General features: G+C 46.0%; 2 protein-coding genes and 1 long non-coding RNA gene across 4 annotated transcripts in view; 1 reads left to right on the top strand and 2 right to left on the bottom strand.

Annotated features, from left to right (window-relative positions):
- The window catches only part of LOC115153618 (janus kinase and microtubule-interacting protein 3-like), a 35,591-nt gene extending 26,183 nt beyond the window's left edge, over nucleotides 1-9,408 (bottom strand). Inside the window, exon 1 of the mRNA XM_029699255.1 lies at nucleotides 9,131-9,408. The gene's annotated coding sequence lies outside the window, so the exon portion shown is untranslated. The remainder of the gene's footprint in view (nucleotides 1-9,130) is intronic.
- A 2,955-nt stretch (nucleotides 9,409-12,363) lies between these two features.
- LOC115152711 (BCL2/adenovirus E1B 19 kDa protein-interacting protein 3) lies at nucleotides 12,364-22,919 on the top strand. Of its 2 annotated transcripts, none has more exons than XM_029697450.1 (6): nucleotides 12,364-12,799; nucleotides 13,739-14,210; nucleotides 14,554-14,629; nucleotides 14,916-15,022; nucleotides 15,316-15,423; nucleotides 21,387-22,919. In XM_029697450.1, the coding sequence occupies exons 1-6, from the start codon at nucleotides 12,757-12,759 to the stop codon at nucleotides 21,433-21,435; spliced, it is 855 nt and encodes a 284-aa protein (XP_029553310.1). In that variant the 5' UTR covers nucleotides 12,364-12,756; the 3' UTR covers nucleotides 21,436-22,919. The 2 variants fall into 2 exon arrangements, with proteins under 2 accessions (XP_029553310.1, XP_029553309.1); XM_029697449.1 differs by having other exon boundaries at nucleotides 12,379-12,799; nucleotides 15,274-15,423.
- Nucleotides 22,651-24,148, bottom strand: LOC115152712 (uncharacterized). Its single transcript, XR_003867559.1, has 2 exons — nucleotides 23,715-24,148; nucleotides 22,651-23,449 (listed from the first exon to the last, which is right to left on the bottom strand). It is a non-coding gene; the product is annotated as an uncharacterized LOC115152712 (long non-coding RNA).
- Nucleotides 24,149-26,552: the final 2,404 nt, after the last annotated feature.

Here is a 26,552-nt window from a genome sequence, read left to right as displayed (position 1 = left end):
CACTGTTAGCTAGTGTAACAGTTGTCAGTTGGTTTTTCATAGCCGAGCATTCAGAGGTTGAGACAGCAGGTGCAGTAGAGAGAGAGATGCGTGCGTGCGTGTGCGTGTGCGTGTGTGTGTGTGTGTGTCAGGCTAGCTGATACAGCGTTTGTTTAATGAGCATGTCTCCCTGGGATCCTGTCGTAGGAGGAAGGTTCCTCATTTTATATTTATTCATACTGCCAGCTATGCAAGCATTTAATATTGCTGTACTACACCAACTAAAACTACACATCTAAACTACAGACAGAAATACAAGCATATTACCCTGACAGCAGAGGAGAAGAGAAAATCATCTGTCACAACCTAAACGTCCCAGGCACCAGCATGCTTCTCTTGGTTAGGTGAGAAGAGAGAGAGGTGTGTTTTGTTTGTCATTATAGTTGAACTATGAATACAAACCTTAATCTCAGCTTGACTTATTTTCAAAGCCATAACCCTGGTCTACACTCTTAGAAAAAAAGTTTTTTTTTGGCTGTCCCCGTATGAGAACCCTTTTTGGGTTCCAGGTAGAACACTTTTGGGTTCCAGGTAGAAAAGGGTTCTACCTCATGGCTTGGTTTTTGCTCTGTCATGCACTGTCAACTGTGGGACCTTATATAGACAGGTGTGTGCCTTTCCAAATCATGTCCAATCAATTGAATTTACCACAGATGGACTCCAATCAAGTTGTAGAAACATCTCAAGGATGATCAATGGAAACAGGATGCACCTGAGCTCAATTTCAAGTCTCATAGCAAAGGGTCTGAATACTTATGTAAATAATTGTCACGAATCCCACCGAAGGTGGCTCCCCTGCCTGTTCGAGCGGCGCTCGGCGTCGCCGGCTTACTAGCCACCGCTGATCCCTTTTTCCTTTTCTGTTTGTAATGTCTTATTGGTTGCACCTGTTCCCTATTGTGTTCTTGATTTGTGTTTATTTAAGCCTGCTTAGCCCGCCCAGGTTTGTACGGGATTACGTTTACTGTTGTGTTTATTTTGGATGTGCTGGCTTACGCCTTGTATTCTCTCTCCGGACTGTTTTGCCCGTTGTACTGGGTTGGTCATTTGTTTTACGCGCCCGTTGGTTTTGGCGTTGACCGTTTTGTGCCGGGAAGAATAAAGGTCGTTATACTTCACCTCTGTGCCTGACTCTACCACCACTCCTAGTATCCCGTGACAATAAGGTATTTGTCACGTCCTGACCAGTAGAGGGTGTAGTTGGGTCAGGACGTGGCAGTTGAGTCTGTGTGTTTTTATTGTTTCATTAATTTTGGCCGTGTGACCCCCAATCAGGCACAGCTGTAGAGGGTTGTGGCTGATTGGGAGTCACACTTAAGTTGCCTACTTTGCCTTGTGGGGTTGTGGGTAATTGTTCATGTCAGTGTGCTTGTACCTGACAGGACTGTGTTGGCTGTCAGTTTGTTGTTGTTTTGTAAATGCATAGTGTTCGTGAATTAAATATGACGAACCCTAATTCCGCCGCATTTTGGTCCACTTCTTCCTTAGACAGCCGTGACAGAATTACCCACCAACACACGACCAAGCAGCGGAAGAAGGCTGGCGAGGTAAGGGAGACCGAGAGGCACCCCCAATAATTTTTTAGGGGGGGGCACAAGGGGAGTGTTGCGGGGCAAGAATGGAGCCCCAGGCCAGCTCCCCGCACTAGCATGGAGGTGCGTGGTCACAATCGGGTACGCCCAGTACCAGCACCACGCACCAGGCTTCAAGTGCGTGAACCCAGCCTCGTCAGTCAACAGTCGTCAGTGCGGCCCGCCAGTCAACAGTCGTCAGAGCTGCCCGCCAATCAACATTCGTCAGAGCTGCCCGCCAGTCAACCATCACCAGAGCTGCCCGCCAGTCAACAGTCGTCAGAGCTGCCCGCCAGTCAACAGTCGTCAGAGCTGCCCGCCAGTCAACAGTCGTCAGAGCTGCCCGCCAGTCAACAGTCGCCAGAGAGGTCAGACTGCGCTGAACTGCCGGAGTGGCCAGACTGCCCTGAACTGCCGGAGTGGCCAGACTGCCCTGAACTGCCGGAGTGGCCAGACTGCCCTGAACTGCCGGAGTGGCCAGACTGCCCTGAACTGCCGGAGTGGCCAGACTGCCCTGAACTGCCGGAGTGGCCAGACTGCCCAGACTGTCCCGAGCTGCCAGACTGCCCAGACTGTCCCGAGCTGCCAGACTGCCCAGACTGTCCCGAGCTGCCAGACTGCCCAGACTGTCCCGAGCTGCTAGACTGCCCAGAGCTGCCAGACTGCCCAGACTGTCCCGAGCTGCCAGACTGTCCCGAGCTGCCAGACTGCCCAGACTGTCCCGAGCTGCCAGACTGCCCCGAGCTGCCAGACTGCCCAGACTGCCCCGAACTGCCAGAGTGGCCCGACTGCCCGGAACGGCCAGAACCGGAGCCACCTCCTGATATAGGTGGGTTGGGGAGGGGGGGTGTAGCACAGTGCCGTCGGTGACGGCAGCCACCCTCCCTTCCCTCCCTTATTGTTTAGGTGTTTATTTTTGTTGGGGATTTTTTGTGTTTTGTGTAGGTGCATTTCGGGTATGCACCTTTGAGGGGGGGGTACTGTCACGTCCTGACCAGTAGAGGGTGTAGTTGGGTCAGGACGTGGCAGTTGAGTCTGTGTGTTTTTGTTTCATTAATTTTGGCCGTGTGACTTCCAATCAGGCACAGCTGTAGAGGGTTGTGGCTGATTGGGAGTCACACTTAAGTTGCCTACTTTGCCTTGTGGGGTTGTGGGTAATTGTTCATGTCAGTGTGCTTGTACCTGACAGGACTGTGTTGGCTGTCAGTTTGTTGTTTTGTGTAAATGCATAGTGTTCGTGAATTAAATATGACGAACCCTAATTCCGCCGCATTTTGGTCCACTTCTTCCTTAGACAGCCGTGACAGTTTCTGTTTCTAAAACCCTGTTTTTGCTTTGTCATTATGGGACATTGTGTTTATGGCTGAGGATTATTTTTAATTTAATCAATTTTAGAATAAGGCTGTAACGTAACAACGTTTTGAAGGCACTGTATTTGTTAGAGAAATGACGCAGGGCACCTATTAGATTCACCGATTTGCCCTGAATGTACAGTATTTGTCAGACCATTGGCTAAGGTAAAGTGATATCCCTGGCTTATGAAGTCAGTCTACAGTTCAGGTGAAACTATTTTAGATGACTACCAGGTACACTGAAACTGTGTACAACTGAATAAAATGGAAACGTGTCACAGCAACACATTATGTACACAGAATAACTACGCACCTCGGGACTAGAATTTCCTCCATTATTTTTAGATATCACCTGGGACTAAGGTTAATTCAGATATTCAACACAAAAAAAGCACGTTTTATTTCTTCTCTTCCCCTGCACTCAGCATTTCTGAGTCCCAGTATACTCTTTAAATAATGATTAGCAGTAGCTAATCCTGGACTGACATGGATTTGGGATGGGAATTATTCAAATAATGCAGATTTAGGCAAATAAAATAACCCTTCAAATGGTACAACCCTCGGTTAATACCCAAAGTAACATGACACCTTGAGGTTAAATAAAACGATATGTCAGGTGCGTCGTAGAAAGTGGACCAAGGCGCAGTGGGTATCGTGCTCATCTTCTTTTATTTATAGAAGTGAACACTTAGACAATAAATAGACGTAAACCAACAGTTCCGTAAGGACTATACGAAAAACAACTACCCATAAACACAAGAGAAAATAAACCCACTTAAATATGGCCTCCAATTAGAAGCAACAACAACCAGCTGCTTCTAATTGGAGGTCATTCCCAAAACTAACATAGAAGATACACCAAAACCCCCGAAACACACAAAACAAACACACCCTGACCAAACTACAATAACCCCTTTTACTGGTCAGGACGTGACAGTACCCCCCCCCAAAAGGTGCAGACCCCGGATGCACCTGAAACAAAAAACAAAACAATAACCACAAAATTAAAGGGTGGGAAGGGAGGGTGGCTACCGTCACCGACGGCTAACGTGCTACACCCCCCCCCCCCCAATCCTCCAACTACGGAGGTGGCTCTGGCTCCATTCTTAGTCCCCATTCAAACCTGTAGCCCACCACTGAAGGCGCCGGGCTGGCGGGCGACTCTGGCTGCGCCGGGCTGGCGGGCGACTCTGGAGGCCAAGTGCTCACAGCAGGCACTGGCTGTACCGGGTTATGTAGGCCCACTGGAGGGTGAGTGGGGGGAGCAGGAACAGGACGTACTAATGGCAGAGTGCTCACAGCAGGCACTGGCTGTACCGGGTTATGTAGGCCCACTGGAGGGTGAGTGCGGGGAGCAGGAAGTACTGGGCTGGCGCACTAGAGGCCTGATGCGTGGGTCTGGCTTTGGAGGCGCCAGACTAGTGACACGCACCTCAGGGCTAGTGCGGGGAGCAGGAACAGGATGTACTGGACTGGGCAGGCGCACTAGAGGCCTGATGCGTGGGGCTGGCTTTGGAGGCGCCTGCCTAGTAACACGCACCTCAGGGGTAGTGCGAGGAGCAGGGTAAACTGGACCCTGGAGACGGGGTAAACTGGACCCTGGAGACGCACTGGAGGTCTGGAGCATACAGCCTGCACAACCCTTCCTGGCTGAGTGCTCAACATAGCCTGGCCATACTGAGGAGCTTTCACCGATCGCACCGGCCTTTGAATGCGTCTGGGCAATACAGTGCGCATTTCCGCATAGCTCGGTGCTTTCTTGATCCGTCGCTTCCCGTAATAAGCACGGGGAGCTGGCTCAGGTCTCCATCCTGACTCTGCCCAACTCCCCGTGTGCCCCCCCCAAATGCCTCTCGGTCTCCTCTAGCTCCCTTAGTTTGTCCTCCCAGAATCGTCGTTCATCTTCCCACATCCATCCTTTTTTCTGGTGCTCCAATCCCCGCTGCTTGGTCCTGGTTTGGTGGGTAGTTCTGTCATAATCTTCGTCTTCTGAGGAGTAAGAAATATCGGACCAATACGCAGCGTGGTAAGTGTCCATACTTATACTTATATTTTTTTAAACGTGAACACTAAACAAAACAAGAAACCGACCGACAGTCCTGTAAGGCTACACAGCTATACAAAGAAACAACCACCCACAAACACAAGAGAAAATAAACCCACTTAAATATGGCCTCCACTTAGAAGCAACGACAACCAGCTGCTTCTAATTGGAGGTCGTTCCCAAAACTAACATAGAAATAGAACAACTAGAAAACCACATAGAAATAGAAAACATAGAACATACACCAAAAACCCTGAAACACACAAAACAAACACCCCCTGCCACGCCCTGACCAAACTACAATAACAAAATAACCCCTTTTACTGGTCAGGACGTGACACTATATTGGAAAGACCCAGAGAGAAACATAAACACATTGCCAAACTAACGTATGAATGAATTTAACTAGCCATCTAAATGTAATGAGTTTAACTGTTGAATCAACCAAAATATTTCCTCTGTTCTGAATGAGTCCAGGTGATTAAACTCCCCAAATGCATTGATAGTTTCATGACAACACATGTAACTACCCCACCACAGTGACCACAGAGTTGTTCTGGAATAAGGGTGACTAACTACCTCACCACAGAGACCACAGAGTTGTTCAGTAATAAGGGTAACTAACTACCTCACCACAGAGTTGTTCTGGAATAAGGGTGACTAACTACCTCACCACAGAGTTGTTCTGTAATAAGGGTGACTAACTACCTTACCACAGAGACCACAGAGTTGTTCAGTAATAAGGGTGACTAACTACCTCACCACAGAGACCACAGAGTTGTTCTGTAATAAGGGTGACTAACTACCTCACCACAGAGTTGTTCTGGAATAAGGGTGACTAACTACCTCACCACAGAGTTGTTCTGTAATAAGGGTGACTAACTACCTCACCACAGAGTTGTTCTGGAATAAGGGTGACTAACTACCTCACCACAGAGACCACAGAGTTGTTCTGTAATAAGGGTGACTAACTACCTCACCACAAAGTTGTTCTGGAATAAGGGGGACTAACTACCTCACCACAGAGACCACAGAGTTGTTCTGTAATAAGGGGGACTAACTACCTCACCACAGAGTTGTTCTGGAATAAGGGTGACTAACTACCTCACCACAGAGTTGTTCTGCAATAAGGGTGACTAACTACCTCACCACAGAGACCACAGAGTTGTTCTGTGACCAAACACACTTATTTGGTCTGTGTCAGTGTCCTCTCCTATTGTAATAGCGCCCGGCCTTACGTATCTGAACACATGACAACAACAACAAGATCAATGTATTAAGATGATGGATGTGACACTGAGAAAGGTACCTCCCCCACGTTCCCCAAAAGAAGGATTCCAGAAGAGTGATCTGAGCCAGCTAATAGACATGGGACTCCCTGGAGCGTTGTAGGACCTGCAGTAAAACAGCAGCTTTAACTGTCTCTGCACACATGAATAACTGCAGTATGTTTCAACTGTCTCTTCACACATGAACATACCCAGAACAACTACAGTATGTTTCAACTGCCTCTACACACATGAACATACCCAGAACAACTACAGTATGTTTCAACTGTCTCTACACACATGAACAACTACAGTATGTTTCAACTGTCTCTACACACATGAACATACCCAGAACAACTACAGTATGTTTCAACTGTCTCTTCACACATGAACATACCCAGAACAACTACAGTATGTTTCAACTGTCTCTTCACACATGAACAACTACAGTATGTTTCAACTGTCTCTACACACATGAACATACCCAGAACAACTACAGTGTGTTTCAACTGTCTCTACACACATGAACATACCCAGAACAACTACAGTATGTTTTCCTAAAACACAACATAGGAAACGTGCAATGGCTCAAAGTACATCCTTAACATACTTTAAGCCACCATCCAGGACCTATATAATATGCAATGTCATTCTATTCAACTCTGGAAAGACCATCAAATTGTCAGAGACTCCAGTCACTCAAGTCATAGACTGTTCTCTCTGCTACCGCATGGCAAGTGGTACCGGAGCGCCAAGTCTAGGACCAAAAGGCTCCTTAACAGCTTCTACCCCCAAGCCATAAGACTGCTGAACAATGAATCAAATGGCCACCCATTTGTTTTGTACACTGCTGCTACTTGCTGTTTATTATCTATGCATAGTCACTTCACCCCCACCTACATGTACAAATTACCTCAACTTACCTGTACCCCCACACACTGACTCGGTACCGGTACCCCCTGTATACAGCCTCGTTATTGTTATTTTATTGTGTTAATTTTTATTATGTTTAACTTTAGTTTATTTGGTAAAAACTCTTCTTGAACTGAACTGTTAGTTAAGGGCTTGTAACTAAGCATTTCACGGTAAAGTCTACACTTGTTGTATTCGGCGCATGTGACAAATAACGTTTGATTTGATTTGAACATACAAATTGCAGGCAGTTTTGGATCTCGCACCTGTCAAAACAATTACATCATGCTCTGGCTGACAGAGACTGGAGAGACCCGACCAACATCTCTGGCTGGCTGGGCCCATATTGTTTTACATAGAGAGAGATGCTGCGGCAGCTTCTACTAACAGAGAGGTTTACCACAAAACAAGGTCCACATACTTCCTCATTACCATTACACTGAAGAACAGCTAGCTATCTGACAGACACACATCACAGTCACAGATACACGTCACAGTCACAGATACACATCACAGTCACAGTCACAGACACACATCACAGTCACAGATGCACATCACAGTCACAGACACACATCACAGTCACAGACACACATCACAGTCACAGTCACAGTCACACGTCAGAGTCACAGATACACGTCACAGTCACAGATACACGTCACAGTCACAGATACACGTCACAGTCACAGATACACGTCACAGTCACAGATACACGTCACAGTCACACATCAGAGTCACAGATACACGTCAAAGTCACAGATACACATCACAGTCACAGTCACAGACACACATCACAGTCACAGATACACATCACAGTCACAGACACACATCACAGTCACAGATACACATCACAGTCCCAGATACACATCACCGTCACAGACACACATCACAGTCACAGTCACACATCAGAGTCACAGATACACAACAAAGTCACAGTCACAGTCACACATCAGAGTCACAGATACACATCACAGTCACAGATACACATCACAGTCACAGACACACATCACAGTCACAGATGCACATCACAGTCACAGACACACATCACAGTCACAGACACACATCACAGTCACAGTCACAGTCACACGTCAGAGTCACAGATACACGTCACAGTCACAGATACACGTCACAGTCACAGATACACGTCACAGTCACAGATACACGTCACAGTCACACATCAGAGTCACAGATACACGTCAAAGTCACAGATACACATCACAGTCACAGTCACAGACACACATCACAGTCACAGATACACATCACAGTCACAGACACACATCACAGTCACAGATACACATCACAGTCCCAGATACACATCACCGTCACAGACACACATCACAGTCACAGTCACACATCAGAGTCACAGATACACATCAAAGTCACAGTCACAGTCACACATCAGAGTCACAGATACACATCACAGTCACAGATACACATCACAGTCACAGACACACATCACAGTCACAGATACACATCACAGTCACAGATACACATCACAGTCACAGTCACACGTCAGAGTCACAGATACACATCACAGTCACAGTCACAGATACACATCAAAGTCACAGATACACATCACAGTCACAGATACACATCACAGTCACAGACACACATCACAGTCACAGTCACACGTCAGAGTCACAGATACACATCACAGTCCCAGATACACACCACAGTCACAGATACACACCACAGTCACAGATACACATCACAGTCACAGATACACATCACAGTCACAGATACACACCACAGTCACAGATACACATCACAGTCACAGATACACCACAGTCACAGATACACACCACACATACAGATAGCAGAAGGTATACAACAGCTCCACCCTGCAGCATTCTCTGACATACCTCTACCTCTATCTCTCTCTACCTCTCTCTCTCTACCTCTCTCCAACAGGAAATCAAACAAGCGTATGATTAGAGTTAGACCAACCTTAAAACCATGATCCAGTTTGTGACGTGAACGCTGTCTGTCTGTCTGCTCCCTTGCCTGCCTTAGCTGGGGAACTGTGCTAGAATCGCCATTTTCTGCTATGAGCTGTGGCACATGCTCCTAAAATGAACACAGAACCGTCTTCTGCATGTCTATCTCTCTAGTCTCGCTACCGTACAGCCAGATCTGCTTCCCTGAGTCACAGCCCTCATCTCTCTCTCGCTCTCTCTGCTAATGGAGTATAATGATGGGAGGCTGCCTGCATGCAATCCCTGACTAACTAGCCTCCACATCCAGCAGCACCCACAATCCCTGAAATAATGCAGGCAGAGAGAGGATAATGATTCATCACAAAAAGGGAGGAGGCAGAAAAGAGGAGAGAGGGAAAATCCAGTTGAGATGAAGGAAGAGACAGAGCAGGATTGTGATGCTTACCGTGAACACACAGCCCTCCCTGGTGGAGAGAGGGAACCATGCAGCCGGTAGGAGACAGGAAGCAGAGGAGGAGGAGGAGGAGGAGGTGCTGGTGCAGGAGGCTGTCGCTGCAGGTGCGTGCGCACACCACACACACGCACATGCGTGGGTGTGTGTGTGTGTGCTACGTGCCTAGCCAGTGATGCTCTGTGTTGTATGCTGTGTGCTGTGTGCTGTGTGCTGTGAGCTGTGAGCTGTGAGCTGTGAGCTGTGAGCTGTGAGCTGTGTGCTGTGAGCTGTGAGCTGTGAGCTGTGAGCTGTGAGCTGTGAGCTGTGTGCTGTGAGCTGTGTGCTGTGTGCTGTGAGCTGTGTGCTGTGTGCTGTGAGCTGTGTGCTGTGAGCTGTGAGCTGTGAGCTGTGAGCTGTGTGCTGTGAGCTGTGAGCTGTGTGCTGTGTGCTGTGAGCTGTGAGCTGTGAGCTGTGAGCTGTGTGCTGTGAGCTGTGTGCTGTGAGCTGTGAGCTTGGCTCTCCTTCTGGGGGATGTGTTGGTTGCCAGTCTCTGCCTGCCTCCATGCAGCCTCCATCAGGCTCTAGTCCAGCTCCACACACCCCCTGGCCACTGCCGGGTCAGGGCAGCTCCACTCCTCCACAGCACACAGACACGTCACTACAGAGAGAGACAGGGGGACCCACCTTGAGCAATATGGATGTTTATTTATTTATAGTATCACAATAATGTGGAATGTTGAGGGAGGAATCGGTTTTTGTATCTCACCATGAAGAGCTAATTTGACCAGAGATGTCACTGATTTCATAAGTAGCCAAGGTGTATTAATCCAGGGCTGGGTTATTATCTGTCTACAGCTCTTATCTGATGGAGGATACAGCAGAGGGAGGGTGTCATTGTGATGGAATAATGATGGAGGATACAGGGGAGGGAGGGTGCCATTGTGATGGAATACTGATGGAGGATACAGCGGAGGGAGGGTGCCATTGTGATGGAATACTGATGGAGGATACAGAGGAGGGAGGGTGCCATTGTGATGGAATACTGATGGAGGATACAGCAGAGGGAGGGTGCCATTGTGATGGAATACTGATGGAGGATACAGCGGAGGGAGGGTGTCATTGTGATGGAATACTGATGGAGGATACAGGGGAGGGAAGGTGCCATTGTGATGGAATACTGATGGAGGATACAGGGGAGGGAGGGTGTCATTGTGATGGAATACTGATGGAGGATACAGGGGAGGGAGGGTGCCATTGTGATGGAATACTGATGGAGGATACAGGGGAGGGAGGGTGTCATTGTGATGGAATACTGATGGAGGATACAGGGGAGGGAGGGTGCCATTGTGATGGAATACTGATGGAGGATACAGGGGAGGGAGGGTGTCATTGTGATGGAATACTGATGGAGGATACAGCGGAGGGAGGGTGTCATTGTGATGGAATACTGATGGAGGATACAGGGGAGGGAGGGTGCCATTGTGATGGAATACTGATGGAGGATACAGGGGAGGGAGGGTGCCATTGTGATGGAATACTGATGGAGGATACAGCGGAGGGAGGGTGTCATTGTAATGGAATACTGATGGAGGATACAGGGGAGGGAGGGTGTCATTGTGATGGAATACTGATGGAGGATACAGGGGAGGGAGGGTGTCATTGTGATGGAATACTGATGGAGGATACAGGGGAGGGAGGGTGTCATTGTGATGGAATACTGATGGAGGATACAGGGGAGGGAGCCATTGTGATGGAATACTGATGGAGGATACAGGGGAGGGAGGGTGCCATTGTGATGGAATACTGATGGAGGATACAGCGGAGGGAGGGTGTCATTGTGATGGAATACTGATGGAGGATACAGGGGAGGGAGGGTGCCATTGTGATGGAATACTGATGGAGGATACAGGGGAGGGAGGGTGCCATTGTGATGGAATACTGATGGAGGATACAGCGGAGGGAGGGTGCCATTGTGATGGAATACTGATGGAGGATACAGGGGAGGGAGGGTGCCATTGTGATGGAATACTGATGGAGGATACAGGGGAGGGAGGGTGTCATTGTGATGGAATACTGATGGAGGATACAGCGGAGGGAGGGTGCCATTGTGATGGAATACTCAGTCCTCAGCAGGACAAACTGACCCTGCAGAATGCGTCAGAGAACACATTCTCAGATCAGTCTGATTAGCTGGATGTGATATTTCTCACAAATGCATGACTGAATTCACAACTCTATATGGACACCAGAAGTAGTAAACTTTAAGTAGACGTTAGCTTGTGAGAGCTGTTGTGGAGTCTGTAAGAGCTGTCATGGTATATCTAGAAGCCATAGGCTACCCTGAGGACAAAGTACAGGAAATGAGTTTTAGACACGTACATTATCAAAAACACTGTCAATGCATTCATCACTCCAATAGTCTTGGATGGTCTGGAAAAGGTCAACAGGTGAAGGCTGTTTTTACATGTATTGCAGGCTAACTTTATGGATGGAGTGTTGCCAGACATACCCATGTTTGCTAGAAAGGTCATGCATACCGGTATTATGATATAATAACAGGAATCACATCAGGCTATTTAGGCCTAAATAAACACGCTCTTGTTTGTATACATGTAGCTCTACTGCGTCTAGTACTTTCTGGACCAATCACATGAAGCGTTCATTTAGGTCAACTGCCCAGAGAGTTGCTTCACACAGTAAAACGTTTCGTCTGGCAACGTTTTGCAATAGAAACCGTTTACCGTTTACTCTAGGAACCAAACGGAAGCAAATGCACAGAGCAAACGGAACGAACGGGGAGGGATCTACCTGAATTTGTCCAATAGAAACTCTCGTTTTCTTTGAAACGGTTTCCTTTACAAAACGTTTCGCAACAGACGAAACGTTTTGCAACGGAATTCGATGAATGAATACACCAGTGATAAGGGACCGGATTTGATATTCATGGAGCCAACCCGTGTAGGCCACATAGCCGGCCAAGTTTAGTCACATGCGTGTTGTTGTTGTTCTGGTAGTCTAGAGCTTTTCTGAATGGTCTGCACTCGATCTACACCTTTCTCCCAATTCAGAGGCATCAGAATAATATTGGCCATCTTCGGATTTGTAATTACAGGATTATTCCAAATATTTAGGGCGTTTGATTCGAACGATCGCGACGCAAAGGGGAGTCAATCAAATACGCATTGCGTCCCTTATTTACCAACATGACGGAAGACAAAGGAAGTGTCATCGAGGAAAATTTGCAGGGTAAGTTAATTGCTGTCTCATAGTGTATAATGACATGTTGCATAATGTGAATACAACGAACAGTATGATCTCAGTATATTCAGGATGCCATGCTGTATCTCTTCCTGAGATATGTAGCCTACGTCATTCTACATCATATTATTATGGTGAAACAGTGTTGCGCCGCGGAGACACAATTCAACACATATGATTTGTTTGCTACATTGTATCACAACAGTGTTTCTTCAGCAGTGGTGACGAAAGTCCGTATTCCGCGACCATGTAAACATTCCTGGTGTTGCCTGGCTGTCCTACATCAGACAGACCACAGTTGGATAGGTATCGTTAGGCTATAGGACATGCCTATAATAACATTGTCAGCTAGCTAATGGATGATGTAAACTCGATATTGATCTTAGCGCAGTGTTCTGAATTGCGTATTCTCAATGCTGTAATGATGCTATTTTTGGCGTTGTTCAATGCGGCTATGATAAGGAACACAACAAACCAGATTCTTCTGCCCATCCACCTGTTGTGTGCTTCTCCGTTATGTAATAAAAGGGAGGGGCTGAACACGTCGCTTTCCTATTGGATAGCCAGCCTATAAAGTGGAGGGGGGGCTGAACACGTCGCTTTCCTATTGGATAGCCAGCCTATAAAGTGGAGGGGGGGCTGAACACGTCGCTTTCCTATTGGATACACACATGAAGGAAAATGTGGGCAGAGGACAGGGACCATTGAGCAATAAGGGGGGCACAGACTGACGTGGGCACTGGGCAGGTGCTATTTAAAGAACAACACATTTAGCAATGACTGTGCCATGCTATCTAGGCTAAACACACCTCCTCAACCACTCCCACTGTACATGAAGGATGTTAATACATGCTTTATGACTGGCCTATTATGAATCAGGTCTCAATGTTCTGCGCCATTTTGTCATGTTTATTTTTCTTCTTTAAGGTTCCTGGGTGGAGCTGCACTTTAACAATGGCAACAGTGGTGGCTCACCAGCACATGGGGCTGCTGGTGTGGAGGAAGAGCAGGTGTCAGGTTCTGCCACTGAGCTACCAGGCTCTGCCACTGAGCTACCAGGCTCTGCCACTGAGCTACCAGGCTCTGCCACTGAGCTACCAGGCTCTGCCAATGAGCTACCAGGCTCTGCCACTGAGCTACCAGGCTCTGCCACTGAGCTACCTGGCTCTGGGCCAGGTGCCTCTGCCTCAGTCCATGGTGGAGACCTGATGGCTGTGTCTACCTCTGTGTCGGTCCTGCCTGGGTCTCTCTCTGCCTCTACCCAGGGAGGTGACCTGATTCCTGGGTCAGGGTCTGCGTCTGCCTCAGTCCAGGGAGGGGTGGACTTGGAGAAGATGTTGTTAGACGCCCAGCACGAGTCAGGAAGAAGCAGCTCCAGGGGCAGTGTGCCCTGTGACAGGTGTCTCTCTCTATTCACCAATCACATACCATATAGACCATCACATGACCGATCAGGACAAAATAATTTTGGATTAGTTTTATAAGATTAGCTATCTGAACACAAAGGACTAAGAGATAAGAGACACTGTCATGCACTGGAGTTGTAATACAGTAGGTACTATAGTGACCTCTGACCTCCTATCCGTCATCTGTACGAGTGCCTCTTTACATTCCAGATCAGATTTAATAGATGAAGCTTGTCATGATGAAAACACAAGAGATCTGTCAAGAGGGCTCTTCCCCAATACTTATGTAGTCTCTCTCTTCCGCTGTGTGTCTCACCCCCCCCCCCCCCGACTCAGTCCTCCGAGGCCCCAGACTCCTTTGCTCCGTCGGGGTTCAGAAGTGCACAGCTCAGGAGAGAAGAACAGCTCACAGGTTTGGAGCCCTTATCCAGGGACACCATAGAGATTCAATATAATATCATTCTATTAAACTCTGTGTGGGGCACTAATCTCAAAGTAGTTGGTGAGGCACAGCACGGTGGTTTCAAGGGTAATAAAACAAACCAAAAAAGTTCTAACCTAATATTTCAAATTCTGTAATATATTGTTTTACATTCGTAGTTTTTCCACTCAGAGGTTGAGAGCAGAGCAGAAGACCAGTTTCCTCGTTGTAACAAATGAACAAATAAAGTATATATTTTTTAAATATTCTGTTCCAGTCTGAAGAAGACTATCTAGAACGGAGACGTGAAGTGGAGAACCTGATGAAGAAGAACGCAGACTGGATCTGGGACTGGTCCAGTAGACCTGAGAACATTCAACGCAAGTTAGTACCCCCTCGATATATTCCCCTCAGTGTCCCAGACAGACCGCTCATATCTATTACATGTGTTTTCAATTAAGTTCTACTCAGCCCAGTTTGGAATAGAAAACAATAGAATATCGCTGAATTGAATACAAATTCTATTCAATTCTACGCTATTATAGACTTAAATAGAATAGAACAGAATTTGATATTCCTTTCTACCTAAACCACTTCCAGGGACATTGTAATGTGCTCTCGTCTTTTGGATGCAGGGAGTTTGTTCTGAAGCATCCTAAACGTACCAACCCTCTCAGCATCAGAAACACCAGCGTCATGAAGAACGGAGGGATCTTCTCTGCAGAGTTCCTCAAACTGTTCCTTCCTTCTCTGCTCATATCCCACGTACTGGCCATCGGCCTGGGGTGAGTTATGATTCGAAAAACATTTAGAAAATAAAGCTAATTATGAAGAATGTATTATTTGTAAGGGTAAAAGAGCAGAACATGAAATAGTTAAGAGTTTTATATTCTCTTGTGCGTTTGTATGGGATATAATCTGCACTCTGTAGAGAGATTATAGTAACACAAATATAGTTTGATGATCAGTATACTATTTGTCTCATCTCCACCATAGATACCAGGGGCAGCAGGTAGCCTAGTGGTTAGAGAGGCGAGCCAGCAACCGGTGGCCAGTTTGAATCCCGGGTCTGACAGGAAGAATCTGTTGGGAAGTGAGCTGGTAACCGGTGGCCAGTTTGAATCCCGGGTCTGACAGGAAGAATCTGTTGGGAAGTGAGCTGGTAACCGGTGGCCAGTTTGAATCCCGGGTCTGACAGGAAGAATCTGTTGGGAAGTGAGCTGGTAACAGGTGGCCAGTTTGAATCCCGGGTCTGACAGGAAGAATCTGTTGGGAAGTGAGCTGGTGGCCAGTTTGAATCACGGGTCTGACAGGAAGAATCTGTTGGGAAGTGAGCTGGTAACCGGTGGCCAGTTTGAATCCCGGGTCTGACAGGAAGAATCTGTTGGGAAGTGAGCTGGTAACCGGTGGCCAGTTTGAATCCCGGGTCTGACAGGAAGAATCTGTTGGGAAGTGAGCTGGTAACCGGTGGCCAGTTTGAATCCCGGGTCTGACAGGAAGAATCTGTTGGGAAGTGAGCTGGTAACCGGCGGCCAGTTCGAATCCCGGGTCTGACAGGAAGAATCTGTTGGGAAGTGAGCTGGTAACCGGTGGCCAGTTCGAATCCCGGGTCTGACAGGAAGAATCTGTTGGGAAGTGAGCTGGTAACCGGTGGCCAGTTCGAATCCCGGGTCTGACAGGAAGAATCTGTTGGGAAGTGAGCTGGTGGCCAGTTCGAATCCCGGGTCTGACAGGAAGAATCTGTTGGGAAGTGAGCTGGTAACCGGTGGCCAGTTCGAATCCCGGGTCTGACAGGAAGAATCTGTTGGGAAGTGAGCTGGTAACCGGTGGCCAGTTCGAATCCCAGGTCTGACAGGAAGAATCTGTTGGGAAGTGAGCTGGTAACCGGTGGCCAGTTCGAATCCCGGGTCTGACAGGAAGAATCTGTTGGGAAGTGAGCTGGTAACCGGTGGGGGGTTGCTAGTATCAGATCCTAGATGCCATTGCCTGTCATTGAGTCCTTGAGCAATAATGTGATCTTAATCTAAGTACAATTAGAAGGCTATACTACAGTATTTTATACTACAGTATTTTTTAGCATGAACTATATCTACGTGCTGGAGAGCACACACACACACACACACACACACACACACAGAGTTGACTAGAGCTGCATTCTAGCAGATGTGTGTTTTAGCTGTGCTGCTAAAGCCCCAGATCAGATGTATTACGTTTTCTGGTTGCAGCTCACTGTGGGAAGAATGGAATGGTTGATCCACTTCATTCACCAGAGTTTGAGCTGTGAGCCTTTAACGCACTGTGTATATGTAGGGAGAATGTCAATCTCTCCTGGCTCAAAGTTGAGGAGAGATTGACTGCGTCACTATTGGTCTTTGTGCGAGGTGTTGAAGGTACAGACCTGTCTGTTCAAGCAGTTGGTACACAGTTCAGACACTCATCAGTACAACATAAGACATGCAACCAGAGATCTCTTCAACAGTCTCCAGGTCCAGATCAGAGGCTGGGAAACACACAGTATTAGATAGAACCATGACTACATGGAACTCTGTCACCCAAGATTTATTTAACCTTTATTTAAGTCAGATTTTTTTTTGTCAGCTGAGGGATTCAATCTAGCAACCTTTCGGTTACTGGCCCAATGCTCTTAACCACTAGGCTGCCTGCCGCAGGTAACTCAAGTTAGCAATAAAACCAGATTCATAAACCAGATGAAGTAACACCTTGCTGTGAAGAGACAGGCATTTTAATGCATTTTGCATTGTATTATGTATGTGATACGTGGTTGGGGATATGACTGTGATACAGTTGAAGTCAGAAGTTTACATACACTTAGGTTGGAGTCATTAAAACTTGTTTTTCAACCACTCCACACATTTCTTGTTAACAAACTATAGTTTTGGCAAGTCGGTTAGGACATCTACCTTGTGCATGACACAAGTCATTTTTCCAACAATTGTTGACAAACAGATTATTTCAATTATAATTCACTGTATCACAATTCCAGTGGGTCAGAAGTTTACATACACTAAGTTGACTGTGCCTTTAAACAGCTTGGAAAATTACAGAAAATGTCATCATGGCTTTAGAAGCTTCTGATAGGCTAATTGACATAATTTGAGTCAATTGGAGGTGTACCTGTGGACGTATTTCAAGGCCTACCTTCAAACTCAGTGCCTCTTTGCTTGACATCATGGGAAAATCAAAAGACATCAGCCAATTGTAGACCTACACAAGTCTGGTTCATCCTTGGGAGCAATTTCCAAACGCCTAAAGGTACCACGTTCATCTGTACAAACAATAGTACGCAAGTATAAATACCATGGGACCACGCAGCCGACATACCGCTCAGGATGGAGATGTGTTCTGTCTCCTAGAGATGAATGTACTTTGGTGCGAAAAGTGCAAATCAATCCCAGAACAACAGCAAAGGACCTTGTGAAGATGCTGGAGTAAACAGGTACAAAAGTATCTATCTCCACAATAAAACGAGTCCTATATCGACATAACCTGAAAGGCCGCTCAGCAAGGAAGAAGCCACTACTCCAAAACCACCATAAAAAAGCCAGACTACGGTTTGCAACTGCACATGGGGACAAAGATTGTACTTTTTGGAGAAATGTCCTCTGGTCTGATGAAACAAAAATAGAACTGTTTGGCCATAATGACCATCGTTATGTATGGAGGAAAAAGGGGGAGGCTTGCAAGCTGAAGAACACCATCCCAACCATGAAGCATGGGGATGACAGCATCATGTTGTGGGGGTGCTTTGCTGCAGGAGGGACTGGTGCACTTCACAAGATAGATGGCATCATGAGGATGGACAATTATGTGGATATATTGAAGCAACATCTCAAGACATCAGTCAGGAAGTAAAGCTTGGTTGCAAATGGGTCTTCCAAATGGACAATGACCCCAAGCATACTTCCAAAGTTGTGGCAAAACGGCTTAAGGACAATGTCATGAGAATTTTCAATCCCAATGATGATAACAATCACTATAGCTTTGACCAATTCCCCCTAGGCTGTAAAGCTAGGGTTAATAAGAATTAGGCAAAGTCCCAGATTTCTGCAAAAGGTTGGTTCTTTATTCAGAGAACGTACTGAAGTCAACAATGCCAACTCAGTCATTTTATAACTCCCACCCCCACCTACTTACACACACACACACAGTTTTATCCCTTTTCTACCAGCCTGGGCAGTTTCTCGCTGTTCCTCTTCTCCCTAGATTAGAGGGGCCTTGGAAGGGCCCTCTTTCCTGTTGTTTTGTTTCAGAGTTATCACAAGTCGACAGTTCCGTTGGCCTTGAATGTTTCAACTCTACCCAGCTCATATTGCGAAATAGTAACACAATGGTCTAGTCACACACATTATTAAATTATGACACCAACACATTTCATACAATTATATGATTTCAGGGTGGAATACTTTAATCATTACTTTAAACATATAAATTCCTTTATCAGACAACAAAGTCAAGGTATTGGAGTGGCCATCAGAAAGCCCTGACCTCAATCCTATATAAAATTTGTGGGCAGAACTGAAAAAGCGTGTGTGAGAAAGGAGGCCTACAAACCTGACTGTTACACCAGCTCTGGTGTATTGTGGGAAGCTTGTGGAAGGCTACCCAAAATGTTTGACCCAAGTTAAACAATTTAAAGACAATGCTACTGTCGTGTCTTTGGCATCATTAAAACTGAAGACTTATTTTTATCAAATAACTAACTATTATTATGCGATTAAACTAATTAATCATGTAACTGTAATTAACTAGGAAGTCGGGGCACCAGGGAAAATATTCAGATTACGAAGTTATAATTTTCCTAATATAAGTTTCTGATATTTTAATATCTGATCAATTAGTCTTTGAATTAATGAATTATTCTTTACCTCACGTTAGTCTCATTCCAAACGTCATAAATTGTTGGATATTGGCACGAACCCAGGCTTCACTATGAGTCATCCATACATCAATTGTCTTAATTCATTTATTTACTAAGTAAATAACAAACAGAAGATACGGTTACAAGGAAATGATAGGGGAATGTGCCCTAGTGGGCTAAACCGACATTGCGGCTTGGTGGACAATAGGGAAGTGGGGGTCGACTGAGATAAGACACCACAAAGTTGATAATTATAATAATTGAAATGCTAATCCTTTGCACATGAACACTCACTCATTCTGGAATAATTGCAATCAATATATATATTTAAGCTCAGTGTGTCATCCTGATCTCTGTTGAAAAGTTTGTTTCTGTTGGAGTTTGTCCGACCGCTCTCTCTCTCTGCCGTGGTTAGAATGGGTAGTTCAGAGTAACATTCATTAATGTCGTTATAGAATAGATCTTTCGGCAGTTGTTGGTCCTCACGGGTACATTATTCCTAGCTGCAGACTAGTAATTAGTATCAAAGATTTGTTCTTATTCTGTTGGTATCGATAGTCTAAGAGTTTATCCACGTGGTATGGTTAAGAATTCAGCAAGGGAAATGCATGGTCTGCAACCTTAGCCCTCTTGTGGTTATCGAGGTAAGCTGGTCTGAAGATAAATTCCCAAGGTGGGGGTTTTATTTGGAGGAGCAGAAAGGGCTGGTCCCATGATGCCAGCTCAATGTCTGTGCTCATGGGCGGGCCTCTGATTTAGTTAAACTCCAAAAGGAATTGGAGTTTCCTTCATTAAACAGTCTAAAATCACATTACATAATTTCACAAATAGTTTCATCTTTACTCATTCATTTTATATAACAATTAGATGTAAGCCTCATAACTGAGACTCTTGTATAAACAGGGTTATGGTAATGTGGCTGTATTGTCTCTCATGAGTTTCCCAAAATTGTACCAAACGGACCAGTTCGTAGCTGGATTCTTCACCGATCTTTTATACATTCTCCAGAACATGAATATTGTTCGGTTGTCAAGTTCTGTGAGGTGGAAGAAATTCCTTTGTTCTCTCAATGAAAACTCACCATCTCTTATACTCTGGCCATGAGGAGAGGATCTCCTCCAGGAATTTATGACCTGTCTAACAGAGCCTGGTGTAAGGAGTATAGAGAGGGAGAGGGGGATGTTGCTCGCTGTACCCAAAGAGGGCAATGTCATGACACTACCAAATTCTAATTGAGTGTATGTGAACTTCTGACCCACTGAGAATGTGATGAAAGAAATAAAAGCTGAAATAATTCTCTACTATTATTCTGACATTTCGCATTCTTAATATAAAGTGGTGATCCTAACTGACCTAAAACAGGACATTTTTACTAGGAACAAATGTCAGGAATTGAGAAAAACGGAGTTTAAATGTATTTGGCTAAGGTGTATGTAAACTTCCGACTTCAACTGTATGTGGTTGGGATACGACTGTGATGCCTGGTTGTGTCACCTGGCTATCTTGAGATAAATGCGCTAGCTGTGGGTCTCTCTGGATGGGAACGTCTGCTAAATGACTACATTGTAATGTAGTGCTGTGTGTTTTATGTGTTGTTTCCTGTTTGGACCCCAAGAAGAGTAGACCCTGCCTCAGCAGCAGCTCATTGGGCGATCCTAGTAAATAAAATAAAATACACTGGGGACTGTAGAGTGAGACATCTGAAGAATGCCTTGCTGATTTTGAAGAAACTCTTAACCGACAAAAATAAGTGAAAATAAAAACCAAAAAAACTACTTTAGCATGTTTACCAAATTGCACAAAATAAAGCTGACAACGTATGTAGAAAACTATAGTAGTATTTTGATGTTCTTTCCCCTCTGTCCTCAGGGTGTACATTGGGAGACGGCTAACTACCTCAGTGACCAGTACCTTCTAAAGGGACACTCCGCTGGACTGGAACAACATGGTTTTTGGCACCAACACCGTTATTATCTTCCACTGCTGCTAGGGTTGAAGTGGCGCTTATTAGATACAGATAGGCAACATCTGTCATGTGTACCCCAACTCCACTGAATAGATGGCTCAAAATGGCACCCTATTCCCTACATAGTGCACTACTTTTGACCAGTTCCCATAGGACTCTGATCTAAAGTGGTGCACTATATAGAGAATAGGGTTCCATTTGGGACACACATCCTTTTTGTTTTCCCCCTGGCGGTGAGCGGTCCACCCTGCCTGTATCTGTATTGTACCCCTGTGAATACTGTTGGCTTTTCCCTTAGTTCCCAGAGCTGTTCCACTGGAAAGTAGAGCCCAGTGTCCCTCCTCCATCTCACTGGGTAGGGGGCCATCTTATGATCAACGTTTAAGAGCCCTCGTTATCAGCTAGCTAGCTAGCGTTCACTGTCAGTCATTTTCAAGCCATTTTATCTTGCTCTGAGTTGAGACATTTTTTGTAGTAGAAGACTTTTGAGATAATGATATTACAGTTAAAAAGGTGATGATACAGAAAAGCACTGTGAATTTCTCAGCATTGAGATATGTATGGGGAAGAAAAGGGAATGGGTTAGACAAGGTAAGCTGGAAGTTGTATTTGAGGGGGCTGTTGCTTGATTGTTTTATCAGAATGTCCTTGGTTGGGGAAAAAGGGATCAAGCCATTCAACCAAAACGTTATTTCTGACCCTGATTCTTCTCATGGATCATGAGGCCTTAATAATAAAACGAGGTTTCAGCCAAAATTAAAAAGGTTTGAAATAGATAAACCTTGAAAGTATTTGAGGAAGTATTGGAGAATCAATGTATGGAGTATCTTCCATTAGATCCCAGATTAGGTCAAACAGGAAGCAGCGTAAGGTTTTTGGTTCTGTCGGCACCTTTCAGTTTGATTGGTATTATTTTTCACTCAGGGTTGTTTTCAGTGACAACAATGTGTCACATTCACTGAGTATGCATGTGTATGGTTAGAATTGTACATTGTGTACATTAGATGTGGCACTATGTAAACCAAACGTGTTTTATGGTTGGTGGCATGTTAATTGTCTACATAACCATTTGAAATACACTAAACAGCTTTTCTACCACTACTGCATCAGACCACACATCTCCATATCAAATATTTTAGGGGAAAATATAGACTTTCACACTTGTAATTATGAGGGAATTTAGAAATCTTTATTTTGATTTACTTCACTCGAATTAAGTACGAAATCTCAGTATCCAGAATGCTTCAGTATTTTTGTTCTAAGAATGAAGAGAGTAACAGAGGCTTCCGAGTTATGCCTTGAAAAGGCATTACCAATCTGTTTCTGCATGTCTTGTAGAGCTGGTCACCATGTCAAGTGTATATGTGAATTTGAAAACTGTTTTGTATGAACAGTTGGAACTGTATCTGAAAAATAAAATGGTTCAATTATAAAAATATCCATCTCTGTGCTCGTTTCTGTAAACAATACAAGGAAAACGCAATTATCCAAAATGTCAATACATTTTCCTAAAATTGCCTTTTTCCAGCAGTGTATTCTCACCAACGATTTGTACAACAATGGGCCTTTCATACCAAATGGATATTTCAAACGTGTACCCTTCCCATGCCAACAAGTAAACTCCTATCATAAATAACCAAACAGATGAATACATTTCCACAGTGTTAGCATTATAAAACAAGGAACATGGTCATTCAACAGAAGGCTGTAATTCACCCCGACTAGTTCCTGATTTAAAGAGCATCACAACGACACCATTTTGTACTTTTAAACCTTAGATTATTCTTTCAGTGATTTCAGACCATTGTATATTGCCGGGTGATATTGTATACTGGGTGTACAATAACAAGTACCCTTGTTCCTTCATGGAGGTCGTGGTTCCTCTGGAGTTGACTGAACGACTGCTGGCCAGCTTTGTCTGGAGGAAGGCAGGCACTCAGCAGGTGTGTCTGGTCTGGTCGAGTTCCTGCCCGACAACATTGCAGACACATGCCAGATTTTACAACGCCTGGATAGGTATTTAACATATCGGATAACCACATCATATATAGCAATTTGTTGCTCTACTGCACAGTCGATGACGTGGCAAGCAACCATTGGTTGATGAAACGCAATGCCTGCACATCTAGTTGGGCAGGAACGACCTATGGCTCTCCCAATCGTCTTAAAAATCGCTCCTCTCCTAGTCTCCTCTTATCTACACTGATTGGAAAATACTAGACAGGTCTCACCATGAAGCTGGCTTTCATCTGGTCAGTTCTTCCAGATCAGTACAGCTGAAGGAGAGGATGATGTCTGGATAGTAGAGACATGACAGTAAAACATCTTCCTCTTCTGCAGACCGACCGCAGGATCCTGACTATACCAGAGTTCAGACAGGCCAACAAACCCATTCAAGCAAAAACTAAAAAAAGGACAGTAGTCTTCTGTAGAACATATCGGATGCTATTACACAACTTAAAACATGGTTGGTACAGTTGAAACTGGCAGGGGGCATCACTGAGGGTTTCCCCCTCAAGAGATTAAGGCTGTAGAATCCTTCTTAAAACCACCCTGTCTTACTGGAATACAATGTATCAGGATCTAAGATAACAATATGGCAGGTAGCCTAGTGGTTAGAGCAGGTAGCCAAGTGGTTATATCCAGGTAGCCTAGTGGTTAGAGCAGGTAGCCTAGTGGTTAGATCCAGGTAGCCTAGTGGTTAGAGCCAGGTAGCCTAGTGGTTAGATCCAGGTAGCCTAGTGGTTAGAGCAGGTAGCCTAGTGGTTAGATCCAGGTAGCCTAGTGGTTAGAGCCAGGTAGCCTAGTGGTTAGAGCCAGGTAGCCTAGTGGTTAGAGCCAGGTAACCTAGTGGTTAGAGCCAGGTAGCCTAGTGGTTAGAGCCAGGTAGCCTAGTGGTTAGAGCCAGGTAGCCTAGTGGTTAGAGCAGGTAGCCTAGTGGTTAGAGCAGGTAGCCTAGTGGTTAGAGCAGGTAGCCTAGTGGTTAGAGCCAGGTAACCTAGTGGTTAGAGCCAGGTAGCCTAGTGGTTAGAGCCAGGTAGCCTAGTGGTTAGACCAGGTAGTCTAGTGGTTAGAGCCAGGTAGCCTAGTGGTTAGAGCCAGGTAGCCTAGTGGTTAGAGCCAGGTAGCCTAGTGGTTAGAGCAGCGTAGCCTAGTGGTTAGAGCCAGGTAGCCTAGTGGTTAGTGGTTAGAGCCAGGTAGCCTAGTGGTTAGAGCAGGTAGCCTAGTGGTTAGATCCAGGTAGCCTAGTGGTTAGATCCAGGTAGCCTAGTGGTTAGATCCAGGAAGCCTAGTGGTTAGATCCAGGTAGCCTAGTGGTTAGAGCAGGTAGCCTAGTGGTTAGAGCAGGTAGCCTAGTGGTTAGAGCAGGTAGCCTAGTGGTTATATCCAGGTAGCCTAGTGGTTAGAGCCAGGTAGCCTAGTGGTTAGAGCCAGGTAGCCTAGTGTTTAGAGCCAGGTAGCCTAGTGGTTAGAGCCGGTAGCCTAGTGGTTAGAGCCAGGTAGCCTAGTGGTTAGAGCAGGTAGCCTAGTGGTTAGAGCCAGGTAGCCTAGTGGTTAGTGCAGGTAGCCTAGTTGTTAGAGCAGGTAGCCTAGAGGTTAGAGCCGCCGGTAGCCTAGTGGTTAAAGCCAGGTAGCCTAGTGGTTAGAGCAGGTAGCCTAGTGGTTAGAGCAGGTAGCCTAGTGGTTAGATCCAGGTAGCCTAGTGGTTAGAGCAGGTAGCCTAGTGGTTAGATCCAGGTAGCCTAGTGGTTAGATCCAGGTAGCCTAGTGGTTATATCCAGGTAGCCTAGTGGTTAGATCCAGGTAGCCTAGTGGTTAGAGCCAGGTAGCCTAGTGGTTAGAGCAGGTAGCCTAGTGGTTAGAGCCAGGTAGCCTAGTGGTTAGAGCAGGTAGCCTAGTGGTTAGAGCAGGTAGCCTAGTGGTTAGATCCAGGTAACCTAGTGGTTAGAGCCAGGTAGCCTAGTGGTTAGAACCAGGTAGCCTAGTGGTTAGACCAGGTAGCCTAGTGTTTAGAGCCAGGTAGCCTAGTGGTTAGAGCCAGGTAGCCTAGTGGTTAGAGCAGCGTAGCCTAGTGGTTAGAGCCAGGTAGCCTAGTGGTTAGAGCAGCGTAGCCTAGTGGTTAGAGCCAGGTAGCCTAGTGGTTAGTGCAGGTAGCCTAGTGGTTAGAGCAGGTAGCCTAGTGGTTAGAGCAGGTAGCCTAGTGGTTAGAGCCGGTAGCCTAGTGGTTAGAGCCAGGTAGCCCAGTGGTTAGAGCCAGGTAGCCTAGTGGTTAGAGCCAGGTAGCCTAGTGGTTAGAGCCAGGTAGCCTAGTGGTTAGAGCCAGGTAGCCTAGTGGTTAGAGCAGGTAGCCTAGTGGTTAGAGCCAGGTAGCCTAGTGGTTACAGCAGGTAGCCTAGTGGTTAGAGCAGCGTAGCCTAGTGGTTAGAGCCAGGTATCCTAGTTGTTAGTGGTTAGAGCCAGGTAGCCTAGTGGTTAGAGCCAGGTAGCCTAGTGGTTAGAGCAGGTAGCCTAGTGGTTAGAGCAGGTAGCCTAGTGGTTAGAGCCAGGTAGCCTAGTGGTTAGAGCCAGGTAGCCTAGTGGTTAGATCCAGGTAGCCTAGTGGTTAGAGCCATGTAGCCTAGTGGTTAGAGCAGGTAGCCTAGTGGTTAGAGCAGGTAGCCTAGTGGTTAGAGCAGGTAGCCTAGTGGTTAGAGCCAGGTAGCCTAGTGGTTAGAGACAGGTAGCCTAGTGGTTAGAGCAGGTAGCCTAGTGGTAGCCTAGTGGTTAGAGCAGGTAGCCTAGTGGTAGCCTAGTGGTTAGAGACAGGTAGCCCAGTGGTTAGAGCCAGGTAGCCTAGTGGTTAGAGGCAGGTAGCCTAGTGGTTAGAGGCAGGTAGCCTAGTGGTTAGAGCCAGGTAGCCTAGTGGTTAGAGCCAGGTAGCCTAGGGGTTAGAGCAATGGGCCAGTAAGGTTGCTAGATTGAATCCCTCAGCTGACAAGGTAAAAATCTGTCGTTCTGCCCCTGAACAAGGCAGTTTAACCCACTGTTCCTAGGCCGTCATTGTAAATAAGAATTTGTTCTTAACTGAC

Source organism: Salmo trutta, chromosome 18 (genome assembly GCF_901001165.1).
Source record: "Salmo trutta chromosome 18, fSalTru1.1, whole genome shotgun sequence".
In the NCBI taxonomy this organism is placed as follows: domain Eukaryota; kingdom Metazoa; phylum Chordata; class Actinopteri; order Salmoniformes; family Salmonidae; genus Salmo; species Salmo trutta.
Note: the sequence above shows the minus strand (reverse complement) of the source record. Positions and strands in the feature narration are given on the sequence as shown.

What these genes read in the sequence shown, in the direction of transcription:
- LOC115152711 (XM_029697449.1), top strand. Translation starts at nt 12,757, where the DNA reads ATGACGGAAGACAAAGGAAGTGTCATCGAGGAAAATTTGCAGG. An exon ending in CATCGAGGAAAATTTGCAGG is followed by an intron (nt 12,800 to 13,738) that starts GTAAGTTAATTG and finishes TTCTTCTTTAAG; the next exon opens with GTTCCTGGGTGGAGCTGCAC. An exon ending in CCTGAGAACATTCAACGCAA is followed by an intron (nt 15,023 to 15,273) that starts GTTAGTACCCCC and finishes TTTTGGATGCAG; the next exon opens with GGAGTTTGTTCTGAAGCATC.